At 38.1% G+C, this 16,562-nt stretch overlaps 1 protein-coding gene across 6 annotated transcripts in view; it reads left to right on the top strand.

Annotated features, from left to right (window-relative positions):
• The window catches only part of ARHGEF9 (Cdc42 guanine nucleotide exchange factor 9), a 308,501-nt gene that overhangs the window by 199,416 nt on the left and 92,523 nt on the right, over positions 1 to 16,562 (top strand). For all 6 annotated transcript variants that reach the window (XM_045297828.1, XM_045297832.1, XM_030887714.2 and 3 more), the window contains 2 exons: positions 4,152 to 4,384; positions 11,211 to 11,340. In XM_045297828.1, the coding sequence (XP_045153763.1) occupies positions 4,152 to 4,384; positions 11,211 to 11,340 (363 nt within the window). The remainder of the gene's footprint in view (positions 1 to 4,151; positions 4,385 to 11,210; positions 11,341 to 16,562) is intronic.

The raw sequence follows: 16,562 nt of genomic DNA, 5'->3' as shown, positions 1-16,562 counted from the left end.
CCCAGCCTATAGAATGGGTAAAGCCAAATATCAGGGAGGACTGAAAATATTAATACTCTAAGAAATCCCAACAACCCAACACAAAGACAAGAGAAATTATGGTACCTCCAAATGAACAAGGTGAAAGGGAGTGAAATTAAATCTATTAAAGCCCAAGTAATGAACATATTGAAGACTATTGCACCATAGTGTTAAACATAATCAAAGAACTAAGGGGGAAATATAGACAAATATCTAAAATAAATAAGAAAAACTGTGTATGAATGAAATCAGGTTTTTTAAAAAAAATAGGTATTCTAAAAATAAAACAGAAATGTTACGACTGATGAGAAAAACAATGGGAGGAATTAACAACAGATTTGATCAACCAAAGGAATTATTAGAGGATGATCTTATCCTCAAATTAAAGGATACAATAGTTAAAGTTTTGAAGGCTGAATAGTAACAAGACTGGAGGCTCAAGACTGATGACACAGTTTAGTGGAATTCCAGGATAATATCAAGAATTTACACATCATAGAAATTCCAGAAGGAGATCAGATAGAGAAAGAGACAAAGAATATTTGAAAAAATAATGACAGAAAACTTCCTGAATCTAATGAAGGACTTGAACTACAAATCCAAGAAACTTAAAGAATTCCAAGTAGGATAAACCCAAAGAGAGCTACACCGAGACACAGTATAATCAGAATCTCAAAAAGTCAAGATAAAGAGCTCTACAAGCAGTGAGAAGCAAATGGTCACATATAAAGAATTCCAAATAAGACTAAATGCTGTGTGTTTTCAGAAACACTAGAAGTCATAAAGCAATGAAATGGTATATTTAAAATGCTGGAGGAAACAACCAAAACAAAATTGTAAACCAAGAACATGTACTATGCCCTCCAAAACTGCCCTTTTTGAAGGATTACATCTTTGAGGTCCCTCGGTCACTGTAATATTCTGCCTTGAATTTAACTAGCCCAACAGATCCCACTGTTTTAATTGGACCCCTTTTGGGAGGAAGATACCCTAATGATACTAAGGCAAGTATTTTACAGAGACAACTTGTCTGCAGTCATCCACTGATCACAGAGACATGCTTTATTTGGAATAAACTGGTGTGTGTGTGAACTGGAACCCCAGCAGCAAAACATACCCTGATATATTAGTTTAGTGTCCTCTTCTATTTTTACAATGTCTGTCCTTCTGGACTTGTATGGACACCATAGACTTTGTTCTATGGTGCATAGCTAGTGTTTTCAAATAGATCTTGTTTCCATTTAAAAAGAGGGAGACAGAGGAGAAGAAGAGGAGAAATTACAAAACAAAGCAATAGCAATAAGCAAAAACACCTCTCTCAACTTTTGTCTGTTGTTGGATGTCAGCCCCAAGTGAAAGCATTAGGAAGTTTTAAAATATTTGGTGTACATGCATTTTGTCCTACATGTGCAAGATGTTTTTGAAAAGGCCTAAATTCTGCAAGAAACTTTCACTTCTCTAGGCCTTTAGAAGTCAATTGTATGTTTCAATCAAACTAATTAGCCCCAAGTGATTAAGGCCAGGCATGATCTGCAGGCATTGTCAGCAACTCAGCAAAAGCTTAAACTGGCTAGACAGGAATATACATCTTTTGTCTTTCAAGCATTCCCCCAGATAAATCATATGCATGTGCTAGTCTGCCAGAAAAAGCAAAGTATATTTTCCCCTGTTCAGAGTCAATGAATGTCCCCTTACATGTCAACATACGATTCCCATTCTGCCACCTTTGCCACAGTGGCCACCACTACAGCTGCCAGTACTGACAGTTACCAATGCCAAACCCATGGTTATTGAGTTGATTCTGACACACAGAGACCCTATAGACAGAGGAGAACTGCTTCTTTCTGCATTTCTTAAACTATAAATCTACATTAGAGTAGTCAACCTCATCTTTCACTTTAGGAGCAGCCGACAAATTCAAACTGCTGACCTTTCTGTTAGCAGCCCAGCACTTAATCCACTGCCCACCTAAGGGTCCTTAATGAATACTTTTCCTACCATTTAAAAGTTGACTCTTCTTGATTTAACATTTGCCTAGCTGTTAAAACTCTCTTATAACTTTTTAGTGTTCATAAAAAGCCTTTTCTACAGATGTTTACATTGTTTTAGTTGATGATAGAAATGCACACACCACAATCTTCCGCGATGTCTTTTTCGTTGTTTTAACGTAGTGCATCTTAAGTGTACTGTGGTCAAGGATTTCTTTTTCTATATTTGATGCAAGTTCTTTGTGATATATGTATATTTCTAATATTTTACTTTGACCAAAGGTGGGGGTTGTTAACAAGTTCATGAAAAAAATGAAATTAAAATGTCATGGAAGCCCCCTTGTATGTGGCCTGCTTATTTCATTTTCTATCTTAGTTCTTAAGTGCGTCATAACTCATAGTTCATCAATTTCTACTTCTTATTGTTTCTATGGAGTCTCTGGGTGGTACAGACTGTTCATTCATGTGGCTGATAATGAAAATGTAGATTTGAGTTGCCTCAGAAGAACCTTGAAAGAATACTCTGATGATCTACTTCCAAAAAATCAGCCACTCAAAACACCGTGGAGCACAATTATACTTTGGAAATAATTTCAAACTTATGGAAAAGTTGAAGAATAAGGTTTGAAGTTAAACTAGCAGCCATCCAACAGTGAAGCAACAAGACCACATGGAAAAAGTGGACCAGCTGGTGCTATTATGAGGTGTCATCAGGCCCAGGTAACAAGCATCAGAAGATTGATAACAAACAAACAAGCAAACAAGAAGTTGGTGAGAATGAGGAGGGTTCAGAGTGGAGACCCAAAGTCCATCTGTAGACAATGGAACATCCCTCCACAGAGCGGTCGCAGGGAAGGGATGAGTCAATCAGGGTACAGTAGAGCACCAATGGATCACACAATATATCTCTGATTCCTTAAGGGTTCCCCACCCCCTACTATCATAACCCCAGTGCTGCTTCCTACTCTGGACTGGACTGGGACATGTACATAGGTATAGGCAAGAGATAAAGCTCATGATACATGGAACCCAGGAATAGGAATGGGAATAGCAATACTAAAAGGGAAGGTAGAGGGGGGGGCAGGGGTTGGGGATGAAGGGGGTATTGATCACAATGAATGGTACATAACCACACACACCCCTCCAGGGGGAAGAACAACAGAAACCAGAGGGGAAGGAAGACAGCGGTCAGTGTGAGATATGAAAATAATAACAATCTTTAATCTTTCAAGAAGCCATGAGGGTGGAGGAGGAGAGGGAGGGTAAAAAGAGGAGCGGTTCCCAAGGGCCCAATAGAAAGTAAATGTCTAGAAAATAACAATAATAACAATGGCAGTATATGTACAAATATGTCTGATACAATTGATGTATGGATTGTAACAAAAGTTGTAAGAGCCCTCAATAAAATGATCTTAAAGAAAAGTCTAGTCATAATAAGAGCAGAATACTCATATACCCTTTAATCAGATTTACCCACTGTTAACTTTTCACCACTTTTGCTTTATCATTTGTCTTTTCCCTCTTCTTCCTTTCTATTCTTCCTTCTCTTTTTTCTCTACATTTACACATGAACATGCACGTTTTTCTCAGTCATTTTTATATATCTTGAATAATATGATGACCTCTTTACCTCTAATATTTAAGGTGTATTTCTGTAGAAGATAATTTGAGTCTCTGAATAATACGATTCCTTCAAACAGAAGTTTATTTTATTTTGTCCGGCTTTTCGGTCTGTATTCAATCATAGGGATTATCTAATACAACTGTTTCTGCCATTGCCAGAAATAGATCCTCTGATGCACGTCTTTTTATGTTTGGTAGCAAAGATTTGACCCTAGTGTGTTAGGGCCAGTATCCCTTCATTACTCTTCTTGAATCAGAATTTTTGTGCTATTCCTACTTATTTTTTTTTCTACAAATACCATTTTTTTCTACAAATTCAGTTAACAATTCAATTTTTCTAGTTTCCAAATAATTCCTTTTGATATTTCTATTATTAAATTGTGCATAAATCCAGGAATGGTTGACATCATTATTAAATATTCCCATGTAAAAACAAGGTCTGTTTTCATATTTCTCCAAGATTTATTTTAAGGCTTTCATTATCCTTTTCCTTTCTTTCCCATTTTTCTCTGCTCACAGCAAGATGGATTCTGGATATATTCTGAGTACTGTAATAACCACCTAGACGCCTGCATGGAGCTCTCCAAGCTGATGAAGGACAGCCGTTATCAGCACTTCTTTGAGGCCTGTCGCCTCTTGCAGCAGATGATTGACATTGCCATTGATGGCTTCTTATTGACTCCAGTGCAGAAGATCTGCAAGTATCCTTTACAGCTGGCTGAGCTTCTCAAGTACACCGCCCAGGACCACAGGTAAGGGATTGAGTAGGGGGAAAGGAGAAAATGAACCTCTTCTACATGTTGGTCCTTATTGATAACATATCTTTTAACCTTTCTGAACTTCTTTTGACTTATCTGCACAATGGTATGATGACACACGCTTGTGAGTGTTTCTGTTAAATCAATATGCATCATCATTATTTTATGACTTAACATCTGTCTTCAAGGAGTATATAGCCCAGTTCTTCGTTCTGAGCTCAGCTAAGTTAATCATCCCAGATGAAACAAATATTCAATCGTATATTCTAATCTACTTAACAGATTCAAATACCTTGGTACTAACCTATTCAAGTTTTAGTGACCCGTGAGGCTATACCCCTGGTTTTTGCTCATCTGTTTCATCTTTCTCTGTCACACCCTGTATGTGTCTTGCCCTTAGACCCAGAGCTTAGATGAGAGAAAATATGCTGCATAATGCCCCTGATGATAGATGTTTTAAGAAAACCAATCCAAAAAGGCCCAAGGCGTGTTTCTTTCACTGAATTGAATTGATACCCCTCATCTCCTACCAGTAAGGGACCATCCTCTCCCCTAACGTGCCTTACTTAACTCATGCTTTAAAGCCCCAGACCTCTGCCTCTAATTTAGCAAACCCCTGACTGTAGTATGATTGTTGGCCTAGCTTTCAGCTCTCTTCAGAGTAATCATTCCACCAAGAAAATAAGCATTAGTCTAATTGCACTAGACATCAGCCCAATCCTTATAAGTCACTATATACTTCTATTTGTATTCATTGCCTGCTATCCTTGGGAAGGACAAGTGGAGCAGGAGCAGGATCAGTACCCTGCTCAGGAAGGTTATCTGAGGCCGTTTGTTAGCTAGAAATTAGTGAGATAAACATTAGACTTGATTAAATCTCACTTGAACAAACTTAATAAACTAATTACTAGAACTGAGCCTGTAATATTTGGGGAATATGTTTTTTTCTGTAAGGGAAAATTTCACTGTTATAGAGTCAAGTCTGACTCACGTTGGCCATAAGACAGAGTAGAACTGACAATGTGGGTTTCTGAGACTAAATCTGTCACAGTAGAAAGTTTCATCTTTCTCCCAAGGATAGGCTGTTGGTTTCAGACTGCTAACCTTGGATTACCAAGGTTACACCACCAAGGCCCTTTACACCAACAGCACATTAAAAAACCTCCACAAAAGTTAAAGCATTTGGAAACTTAAAAATGAGGACCTAATGCCGGGGGCTTAAGTGGAGAGGAAATGGTTTGAGAATGATGAGGGCAATGAATGTACAAATGTGCTTCACACAATTGATGTATGTATGGATTGTGATAAGAGTTGTATGAGCCCCTGATAAAACGATTAAAAAAAAGTACAACCTGCTCTGTAAACCTTCACCTAACTCATAATAAAAAGTTTTTTTTTTTAAAGTATCAACTATTTGTGGAAACCTGGAATGGAAAATCACTGAAAAGAAGATATTATAGTCCAATTTCCATATATAGAAAAGGCATAGGCCCAGATGCAGAGCAAGTTTGTGGCAAAGCAGGGATATGAAACACAGACAATCATCTGGCTGAAAATATAGTTTTTAAAGAATCACAATCCAGATGATTTTTATGCCAGGGAAGTTTTGGAGCCATTATACTAGTTATTCCAGATCAATCTTTTCTAGTTCTGCTAACCTGTAATAACATGAGCCTAAAAACCGTCTGTGATTATACTGTGTGGTGCTAATTGACCAGAAGCATTCACTATTTTACCTAAATCTCAGTTGAGTAGATTTTACACCAATGGTGTTTAAAGCATGTATATTCAAAGAGTAAATTTTAAATGTTTTAACATTATAGCTCCTTACCCCTCTGCTTCATTAATATTCACTGTATATAATCTAGCAAAAGACACTAAAAAGTAGAGTTCTGTACTTCACTGGGTAAATGACATAACTGGTTTGAAGAGCCATAGAAAGACCACTTTCAAAAGCCTTGCCCAAAGCCACATAAGTTTCTTTGTCCAAGGCAACCTGTTTAGATTTGGTGGGAGCAGGCAAGATGGGAAGCCTGCGTGTAATTTGGCATTTCTGTGTTTCTTTACTTTCTGACTAGAACCCTTGGTTTAAGGCCATTTTGTTTTCTGGGTTCTTTGTCCTTTATCTTTGCTTGGATTCCAGAGTACTAAGATAGTGAATCAGGCATTGGCAGGGTATTGCCATATATTCTGTTAGAGTCACCTATTGGATTCAGTACTTCCCCAGGCTGTAGACTATTCCTTTGGGCATGATGACAGTTGCTGCTGTGCACATAAGGAATTTTTTGGGCTTAGAAGGCAATTAAAGGCTGTGTGCAAGTTCAGAGGTTTTTAAGATAGATGTTCAATATATAGATCTGAGATGCCAGTAATTAGAGTGACTGAGGAAAAATAAAAGAGTGACGGAGAGAGAAGGGTAGATAGAAAATTATAAATGGATAATAATATTGCATTTGCTTACCAGAAGGGTAGCATGCCCTTCATTAAGCCTTAAAAAAGAAAGACTGTGTATAAGAGAGAAGTTAACGGACATATTTGGAACTTGAAAATCTTGGTACTGTCACTCTCTTCATCAGAAGGCTGGACACACCAGGCTACTGACCCCCAGGGATTCTGACCAGTATCCTAGCTAGACCAGTTTTCCTCCTCTTCTATCACCCACACCTAAAGCTAGTACAATAAGTTGTAGGTGGGGACAATTCCCTGTTAGCCATTGTGGGAAAGAAAAGATGCATTCCTATAAAGTTGATTGTAACTCATGGTAACCCCGTGTGTTACAGAGTAGAATTATATTCTATAGGGTTCTCTAGACTGTGACCTTTCAGAATCAAATTGCCTGGGATTTCTTCTAAGGTGCCTCTGGATGGGTTCAAACTACAACTTTTCTGTTAGTAGTTGGACTTAACTTGGTAAATCCACTTAGGGGTAATGCCTTGGATCAGGCAAAGGTAATGTACATTCTCATGCCAATGCTCTTTAATAGAACATTCTGTAATTATGTAAATATTACATTTCTATTTTGTATAATAGAGTAGTCAATAACCACATGTAGCAGTGGAGTGCTGTGAAATGTAACTAATTTTAATCATATTTAAATAAACTATCTGCCAAGGAGCCGTGGTGGTATGATGAGTTAGTTGGGCATTTGATTTTTAATCACAACATAGATGGTTCAAACTCATCAGCTGTTACACAGGAGAAAGATGTAGCGATCTACTCCTGTAAAAATTTACAGTCTCAGAAAGTATCATGGGGCATTTTTTTCTAACGCCTTCAAATAAGAGAGTAAGGCACAGGGGACAGAAAATGAACGTAATAGAAAAGGACTACTCATTATATCAGAAACTTCTACTTCTATATTGCTACCATCTCTTCTGTAATCAACCCACCCTACTACCCAATCCATCATGATAAGGATGAAGAGCCAGGAAGAGCTTTCAAAATGCTACTGCACCCAAAAGGTTAGAACTAAGGATTTTTTTCAAAACTGAAATATAGCCGGAACAAATTTGAAATTTTGCTACTGTGTCTGAAAAGTCAAGAGCTCAAGAAAATGTTGAAAGATACAACTTCTAGGCAGCATGTTTCAAATAAAATTGAGAATTTCTGATTGACTACAAGTTCAATATGAGTCAGAAGTAGGATCCAGAATAAAAACCAATAGTAACTAATATTTGTTAGGGACAAAATAAAGAGTTTTCTAGCAGAGGTCTCTACTCCGATAGTTACCAATCTCTCACTGGAGTTCATAAAATACAGTAGTATTTAAGGATAGAAAAAGATAGTCACCATATATCTTCTTGGTACTTCTCTTTTTTAATTGATGCTGGCTGAGTAAGGCATTTTCAGTTGTTTTAAAGAAAGGTGTTAAGACTGAATTGTCTGTCATCTTCCCTGCTTCTTGGTTCATTATAGCTCCACTTAATGCCTATGATATAACTTTTAGTCTCCCATTCACAAATGCCATTCCATTGGAAATTAGATCAGACAAGCAAAGTATACTTGGACGGGTGGAAAAACTATGTTAGACAGGGTTCTCTAGAGAAACAAAACAGGACACTAATGATTTTATATATATTTTTATAGATAGTAACATAAGAAATAAATAATTAATTGATCTATAAAGCAGTACAAATGGCTCAGTGCAACTCACTTCCATGAGACAGCTAATACACTGGAAGCCCTTCAAGTCTTGATACAGTGACACAGTCCCACAGGTAGTGTAGCTTGCAAATTGAGGCAGAGAACAAGCTAAGTCATCTGCACACTGGTCTGATCATCAAAGAGCAAGAGACAAGAAAGGTGAGGCTCTCTGAGCCATTTATCTCTCCGTCCTTCAATTAATCCCACATGTGTTCATTGGCCAGTTTGGCACAATAAACCTACCTATCACAATAACTTTGACCATGTATGCTATCCAGTGTACCAATAAACTCAGCCGAGGTTTGCACTTCTGGGGCTAGGAATATTAAGAGTTGGCGACAACCCTTGGGATATTGATACAAGAGAAATATTTGATTTGTAATAATAATGCTGTCTATTCTGTCTTCTCTCAACCCCAGAGGACTATTTAGAACTGTTCTCTGGGTTTCCAAAGCTGTAAATCTTTATGTAAAGATACTTACACACCTTTTTACAATAGAGGGACTAGTGAGTTTAAACCACAGTATTTTTGGTTAGCAGCAAGGTGCTTAACCACTGCACCACCAGGGCTTCTTTTTTTAATCATTTTATTGGGGGCACATACAACTCTTATCACCATCCATACATATGTCAATTGTGTAAAGCAAACTTGAAAAGTCGTTGGCCTCATCATTCTCAAAACATTTGCTTTCCTCTTGGGTTCTTGGAATCAGCTCATCATTTTTCATTTTTTCCCTCCCTCCCCATTCCTCCCTCCCTCATGGACTCTTGATGATTTATAAATTATTATTATTTTATCATATCTTAACACTTCCCAATGTCTACCTTCACCCACTTTTCTTTTGTCCATCCCCCAGGGAAGAGGTTATATGCAGATCCTTGTAATCAGCTCCCCCTTTCTACCCCACCTTCCCTCCACCCTCCCTGTATCACCACTATCACCAGTGGGACTGAGGGGTTCATCTGTCCTGGATTCCCTGTGTTTCCAGTTCCCATCTGCACCACTGTGCATCTGCTGATCTAACCAGGTTTGTAAGGTAGAATTATGATCATGATAGTAGTGGGGGAGGAAGCATTTAAGAACTAGAGGAAAGTTGTGTGTTTCATCGATGCTACACTGTACCCTGAGTGACTCGTCTCCTCCCCACTACCCCTCTACAAGGGATGTCCAGTAGTTTACAGATGGGCATTGAGTCCCCATCTCGCACTCCCCTCATTCATGATATGATTTTTTGTTCTTTGGTGCTTGATACCTGGTCCCTTTGACCCCTCATGATCACACAGGCTGGTGTGCTTCTTCCATGTGGGGTTTGTTGCTTCTGTGCCACCAGGGTTTCTTTACAAGAATTATTATTAGAATGAAACACAACAGAATGAAACACTGCCTAGTCCTGTACCATCACAATTGTTATTATGTTTGATCCCATTGCTGCAGCCACAGTATCAGTACATCTCACTGAAGATCTTCTTCTTTTCGACTTTCCTTCTACATTAGTAAGCATGATTTTGTACTCCAGGAATTGACCCCTCCTGGTAACATGTCCAAATTATGTAACGTGAAGTCTCACCATTGTCAATTCTAAGGAGCATTCTGCCTGTATTTCTTCTAAGACACATTGTTCATTCTTTGGGCCAAAAACAAAAAAGAAAGGAAGGAAGGAAGGAAGGAAGAGAAAACATCAGTGCCATCAAATTGATAATATTTGATATTCTTTGCCAACATCATAATTCAAATGCATCAATTCTTCTATGCCCTTCTGCATTCATAAGAAGCAATTAAAAATATCGTAGCTCAGATCAAGGGCACCATTGTCTTTAAAGTGATGTCTCTACACTCTAAAATTTTAAAGAGCAGATGCACCCAGTGTACTATATTGTTTTATTTCGTGGCTGCTGCTTCCATGGGAGTTGATTGTGGATCCAAATACAATGAAATCCTAGACAACTTCAATCGTTTTTCCCATTTATCATGATAATTTAATTTATTAAATCCTCAATAAATCCTACTATGTTTTTCCTATTTTAAAGTTGAGGAAACTAAGTCACTAAAAGATTGAGTGCCATTTTCCAAAGGCCACAAACCTAGGCAGTGGAAAAACTGGGTTTGAACCCAGCAAGTCTGGCTCCAGATTGTAATATATCTATTATAGATATTCTAAAATTGAAGTTTTGATGACTAAACAACTCCTTCCAAAATGATTGAACTATTAAAATGTATGATATGTGAATTATTTGTTAAAATAATTTAAACTGTTAAAATAAAATAAACTGTTAAAAATAAAATAAGTCTGTGGGTGGATTGCCTGTGTGGTAACTCCATGGTCAATCATCAGGAATTTAGGCTCCTCTCAACTATCTGATGCCTCACTCCCAGTTTATTATTCAAGATTATTCTTAGAGCTTTAGCCATAAAATCCACATAAAGTATTAATGACCAAATAAGAGCGTTATCTCTTCTTTAAAAAATATTTCTCAGAAGTCCAACCAACAATTCTCTTAATATATCATGGGACAAAATTTAGTCACCCCTTCCTGAAATGTAATCTTATACTTCAGATGCCTTTGTTTCCATCTGAAAATCAGGGTTCATTACTAAAGAGGAGGATGGATATTAAGGTTGGGCCTGGAAGTCTCTGGCATTTTGGTTCATCCAGCTTATACCCTTGTGTCTTTACAGTGACTACAGGTATGTGGCAGCTGCTCTGGCTGTCATGAGAAACGTGACTCAGCAGATCAACGAGCGCAAAAGGCGTTTGGAGAATATCGACAAGATTGCACAGTGGCAAGCCTCCGTCCTTGACTGGGAGGTAGGACCCTCTCCAACAACAGATATGAGGAGTCTAGATAGTTTGGCCAGGACTTTTCCACCTTAGCTAAGGATGGGTGAAGGTGAATTAGATTTGAAGAGCAGAAGAAAGGATTTAGATTAGAACTACAGCACAACTTTCTGCTAATAAGAAGTGTTGGGTGTTTGAATGACTTCTTAAGAAGTTTGAAGAAATTTTTGTGCATTAAAAAAGGAAACGTTATTCTCTTAGGGTATTTCCAGGAATCAACTGAGTTGACTTAGTAGGCTTTCAAAGCTCCTTCAAGTCCCAGGATTTTTTGACCACCAGATAAAAACCTCAATGAATCCAAATAAAAAAGCCCACTGTCATTGCATTGAGTCTGACCCATAGGCCTCTAGGAATTCCAAGGCTATAAATCTTCACTGGAGCACATAGCCTCATCTTCCTCCCACAGAGTGGCTAATTAATTTGAACCACTAATATTGCAATTAGCAATTCAACATTTTCCCAACCATACCACCAGGCATCCTTGGAAGAATAGTGCATATTAATTCACTCCCAGGTACAATGTAAGAGATTGGTTCTTCGATATCTATAACAATGCAGGCCAGCCAACATACTTCTTTTCATATTGGAGGCATCACCTCATCCTATCACATTTTATTTTTACCCAAATTTGCACAATCAAAGCCATGATCACCATCCTTCCCAGGCCACAAACCAAAATTCTGTTATTCATTATCTGTTTGAAATAATAACCCCTGAAAGATTCCTTTCAATTACATAGCAAGCCATGGTTTCTCTGAACTTGAAAACATTTCAGTGGCTGAAGTCATTAAAGCATTCCCTTCCCAGAAACTCACCTGTAAAGGATATAAATAACCTAACAGGAAAATAAAAATTTACCTGTGCAATACTACTCTGTTGTTTAATTTCCTGGGATTGCCTGTCAGAAAACAGAGAGCTATGAATTACTAGGCCTATGTATTGTGTAGGATACCTACTCTTTGTCAACCAAGAGAATCAGGAGTAATGGCATTTCATGTTTATCTCTTGGGCCCACGTTGTGCAATCTAACAGTCCACAGGCTAACAGGAGAGGCTGGGCATGCTACCAGGGAAGGAGCAGCTGTCTTAAGCCACATAGTCACAGTGAGAAGATAGTACCCCATTCCACTGGGCTCATTCCAGATATCATTTTTTAGGAATTTAGAGGTAATGTCTTTGTAACATTTCAATAAATTATCCTATTTCAAGAGTACTTGGCCTTATAGACAGTATCTATTCACCTAAGGTAAGCTACATAATGTGGGTCTAAAAAATTCATCTTTTCTTTATTTTACTACCTCTGTTCCTCTTTAATGTAGAAAGCTGGAAAGACCACAATCCTTATTGATATGTTGAGTCTTATTTACAGGGTAATGTCCTATCTAGACTAGAACAATAATGAATCTTTGCGATGCATAGAAAGCAATATATAATGATACCTGCTTGCTCATAAAACACTGGTCCAGGCTTATTGTGAGGTTATGGACTCTCATCCCCTTGTGTTTGCTTTGCTTTAGACAGTTACTTAATCATAGTAAGAGGGCTGGGCCAAATGACCTCCAGCAAGTCCATCAACTCTAAAGCATAGATGTATGACAGGTTAGAATAGCGGTTCTCAAACCCTTTGGGAGTCAAATGACCCTTTCACAGGGGTCTCCTAAGACCATCGGAAAACATAAATATTTCATAATATATAATTACATATTATATCTTGTTTTGTGATTAATAGCTATGCTTTAATTGTGTTTCATTATGTTCAATTTGTAACAATGAAAATATATCCTGCATATCAGATATTTATATTATGATTCATAACAGTAGCAAAATTACAATTGCGAAGTAGCAACGAAAATACTTTTATGGTTGAGGAATCACCACAACATGAGGAACTGTATTAAAGGGTTGTGGCTTTAGGAAAGTTGAGAACCACTGGGTTAGAAGGATTTTTTTTTACATTGTAAAAGTTTTTATTTTATAAATTTTATTTAATGTTAATAAATTGTATTTAAGGAATTTTACATGTCTTTCATTTGTCATCCATTGGCTACTATTTAGTTCCTCTAAATCTTGTAAAAGTTCATCTTTAAGATAGCTCTGGTAAGAAAGAAATTAACCCTTGGTTAAACTTTGACCCAGGTTTTTATAAAATCATGAATGTAATCTTGTATCTACAAAGGAGAAAACATAGCACTATTGAGTAACTATGGCATTCCATGGAGATAGAAGGATATTTTTTCTCCTTCCCCCAACCCCAGTGGAACTCTTTGGGAACATCTTCCTCTTCCCAGTGAATATCATCTAATTCCTCTAGACCTGGGTGACCAAAATTCCCTTGAAAGTTTTACCTAACTAGGAAATTTCATGGTACCTTGGTTGTGTAGTGGCTACATGTTGGGCTGCTAATGCAAGATCTTCAGTTTGAAGCCACCAGCCATTCTGCAGGAGAAAGATGAGGATTTTTACTCCTGTAAAGAGCCTCAGAACCCCTCAGGGGCAGCTTTATCCTGACCTACAGGATTATTATGAGTGGACACAATGACAGTGAGTTTATAGAATTTCAGTAACACTATCCTTGCCATGCTAGCCTTTAGGGAACAAGGAAGCACTTGGTTCAACATCGTTTTGATTGTTTGGTGGGGGGGGGGCAGTACCTGGAGGTGCAAAAGGTGTTCCTTTCCAACCCAGGATTAGTAAGAAAATAGTTACTCTTTGCCTTCCAATTCCATTCAAACCCAAACACCTCTATACCTCTTGGGCTTGGTGAAGCTTTTCTTCATCTAAATTGGTAAAGAGAAAAATTTCTTGTGGCTACTTTCTCATATTCTGGAATCAATATGGAAACTTCAGACGGTTCACCTTCTAGGACATTTTTTACAGCAAAGCCGGATGGGTTCATTTTCAAAGATCAGGTTCAAAATATCTGTTGATTTTACCATGTGTGCTCTTACAGATTTCAAGGATGTTAGTCACTTGGGATCCTACAGAGCTACTCCCACAACTCTGGCCATTTTATTAAAAAATCATTTTATTGGGAGCTCTTACAGCTTTTATAACACTCCATACATCAATTGTATCAAGCATATTTGTACATATGTTGGCATCATCATTTACAAAACAGTTTCTACTTACACCATTGGCATAAGCTTCTCTTTTATCCTCACCATCCCACCCTCATGAATCCTTGAACAACATGGGGGGCCATGAGAGAGGAGAGGGTGGGAAGGGGGAGTGGGGATCCAACAAACTCAGGGATAAGGGAACAACAAGAGATCTAAAATTGATGGCAAGGAGGGTATATAACGCCTGGCAGAGTTTAATCAAGTGAATGTATCTGAGAGGAATTTCTGAGAGCCGAATGGAGGGTGAACATGATTGTGGGATAGGAGGAAAGTGAAATGAAATAGAGAAAAGAAATAGAGGCAAAAGCTATTTATAGAGGTATAGCTATAGGCATGTATATATGTAAATGTACTAATTTATAATGAAAGTGATACAGGTCAATATATATATATATATGTTAAGTATTAAGGTAGCAGATGGACTTTGGACCTCTATTCAAGGCCTCCCTTAACACAGGAACACTTTCTTCTAATACCTGGCACTCTTTGATACTCACCTTTCCAACACAATCGCTGAAGACAAGGTGTGTAAGCAAATGTGGTGAAGAGAGTGGATGGTGCCCGGCTATCAAAAGATATAGAATCTGAGGTCTTAAAGGCTTGAAGTTAAACAAGTAGTCATCCAGCAGGGAAGCAAATAATCCCTCATGGAAGAAGCACACCAGCCTGTGTGATCATAAGGTGTCGATGGGATCAGGTATAAAAAGATCAAAAACAAGCAATTATACTGATGTGAATGAGGGGGATTGGAGCGGAGACCCAAAGCCCATCTGTGGACAATTGGATATCTCAGCATAGAAGGGTTATTAAGAAGGGATGATGCAACCTAGGTGCAGTATAGCATCGATGAAACACACATCATTCCTCTAGTTCCTAAATGCTTCCTCTACACCCCACCCCCAACTACCATGACCCAGCTGTACCTTACACATCTGATTAGACCGGAGAATAAACAATGGTACAGTTAAGAGTTCTCAACACATGAAATTCAGGACAGATAAAGCCCTCAGGAACAGTACTGGTATTATGAGGGTACAGGGATGATCAGGAAGGGGGAAGTTTTATTTTATTTTATTTCCATTGTGTTGCACCCATCCCCTTTTTAGCCTAGTTGTGTAGTATCTAAGGACTGGATCCAGTTTACCACTGAATGAGTGGAACCAATGAATTTTTAAGAAATCAGAAACAATAATGTGATGGAGGCAGCAAAAGCATCTGTGTAAAACATGTAGTGGTTGAAGGAGGCATTATCTTGGGATTGGGAGATCAATTGTGGGCCTAATGGATTTATTATTCCCCTTCCCTCTTAGAAGTGGTAGAATTGAAAATAAACTGGGCTAAAAGGATGGCATTTTCTTTGTCCTTTTCCTGAATCTGCTCTAAGCACACTCCCTTCTTACATCAGACACTTGATCATTTATTAGAATGGGATGAAGTCAGGCAGGGTCATGTTTTTCAATTCTCTGAGGATTTGACCCCAAGGATAGAAGGTGAATGAGTTAGAAATAAAGCTTTAGGTAAATTTAGATCATCATAGTTCATACAACATCCATTGCTTCATTTGCTAAACGTATTTACAGTGTGTCCAGCCTCATTCTAGATTTTGCAGATAAATCAGTGAAAGGAAAAAATTCCTACTCTCATCAATTTTATATTCCAGTAGAGGAGAGAGACAACAGACAAATAACTTAATATCAGGTAGTGATTGGAGCTATGAAGAAAATTAAAATAAGGTAACATAATTGGGAGTGATGTGGGTTTTTAATAAGATGGCCAAGTAAGGTCGCCATGAAGTGGTGACATTTATGCAAATACCTGAGGGAACAAATCAGGTTGATTTCTCTGGAGAGAGCCCTCCAACAGAGACAAAAACAAACACAGAAACCTTAAGAGATAGGAATGTGCACCGAAGGAACAGCAAGGAGGCCAATGTGATCAGAGTAGAGTCAGCAAGGGAAGAGTGGGAGCAGATGAAGTCAATAGTGCAATGGTAGGTCAGGTCATATAGTATTTCATATGAGTGAAATGAGACACACTGGAGCTCCTCAGCAAAGACATGATGTACAATTACTTA

The sequence above is a fragment of the Echinops telfairi genome, unplaced genomic scaffold, assembly GCF_000313985.2.
Source record: "Echinops telfairi isolate 266 unplaced genomic scaffold, ASM31398v2 ScPeMD7_7423;HRSCAF=8461, whole genome shotgun sequence".
Lineage (NCBI taxonomy): Eukaryota > Metazoa > Chordata > Mammalia > Afrosoricida > Tenrecidae > Echinops > Echinops telfairi.
This window is presented reverse-complemented; position numbering and strand designations above follow the sequence as displayed.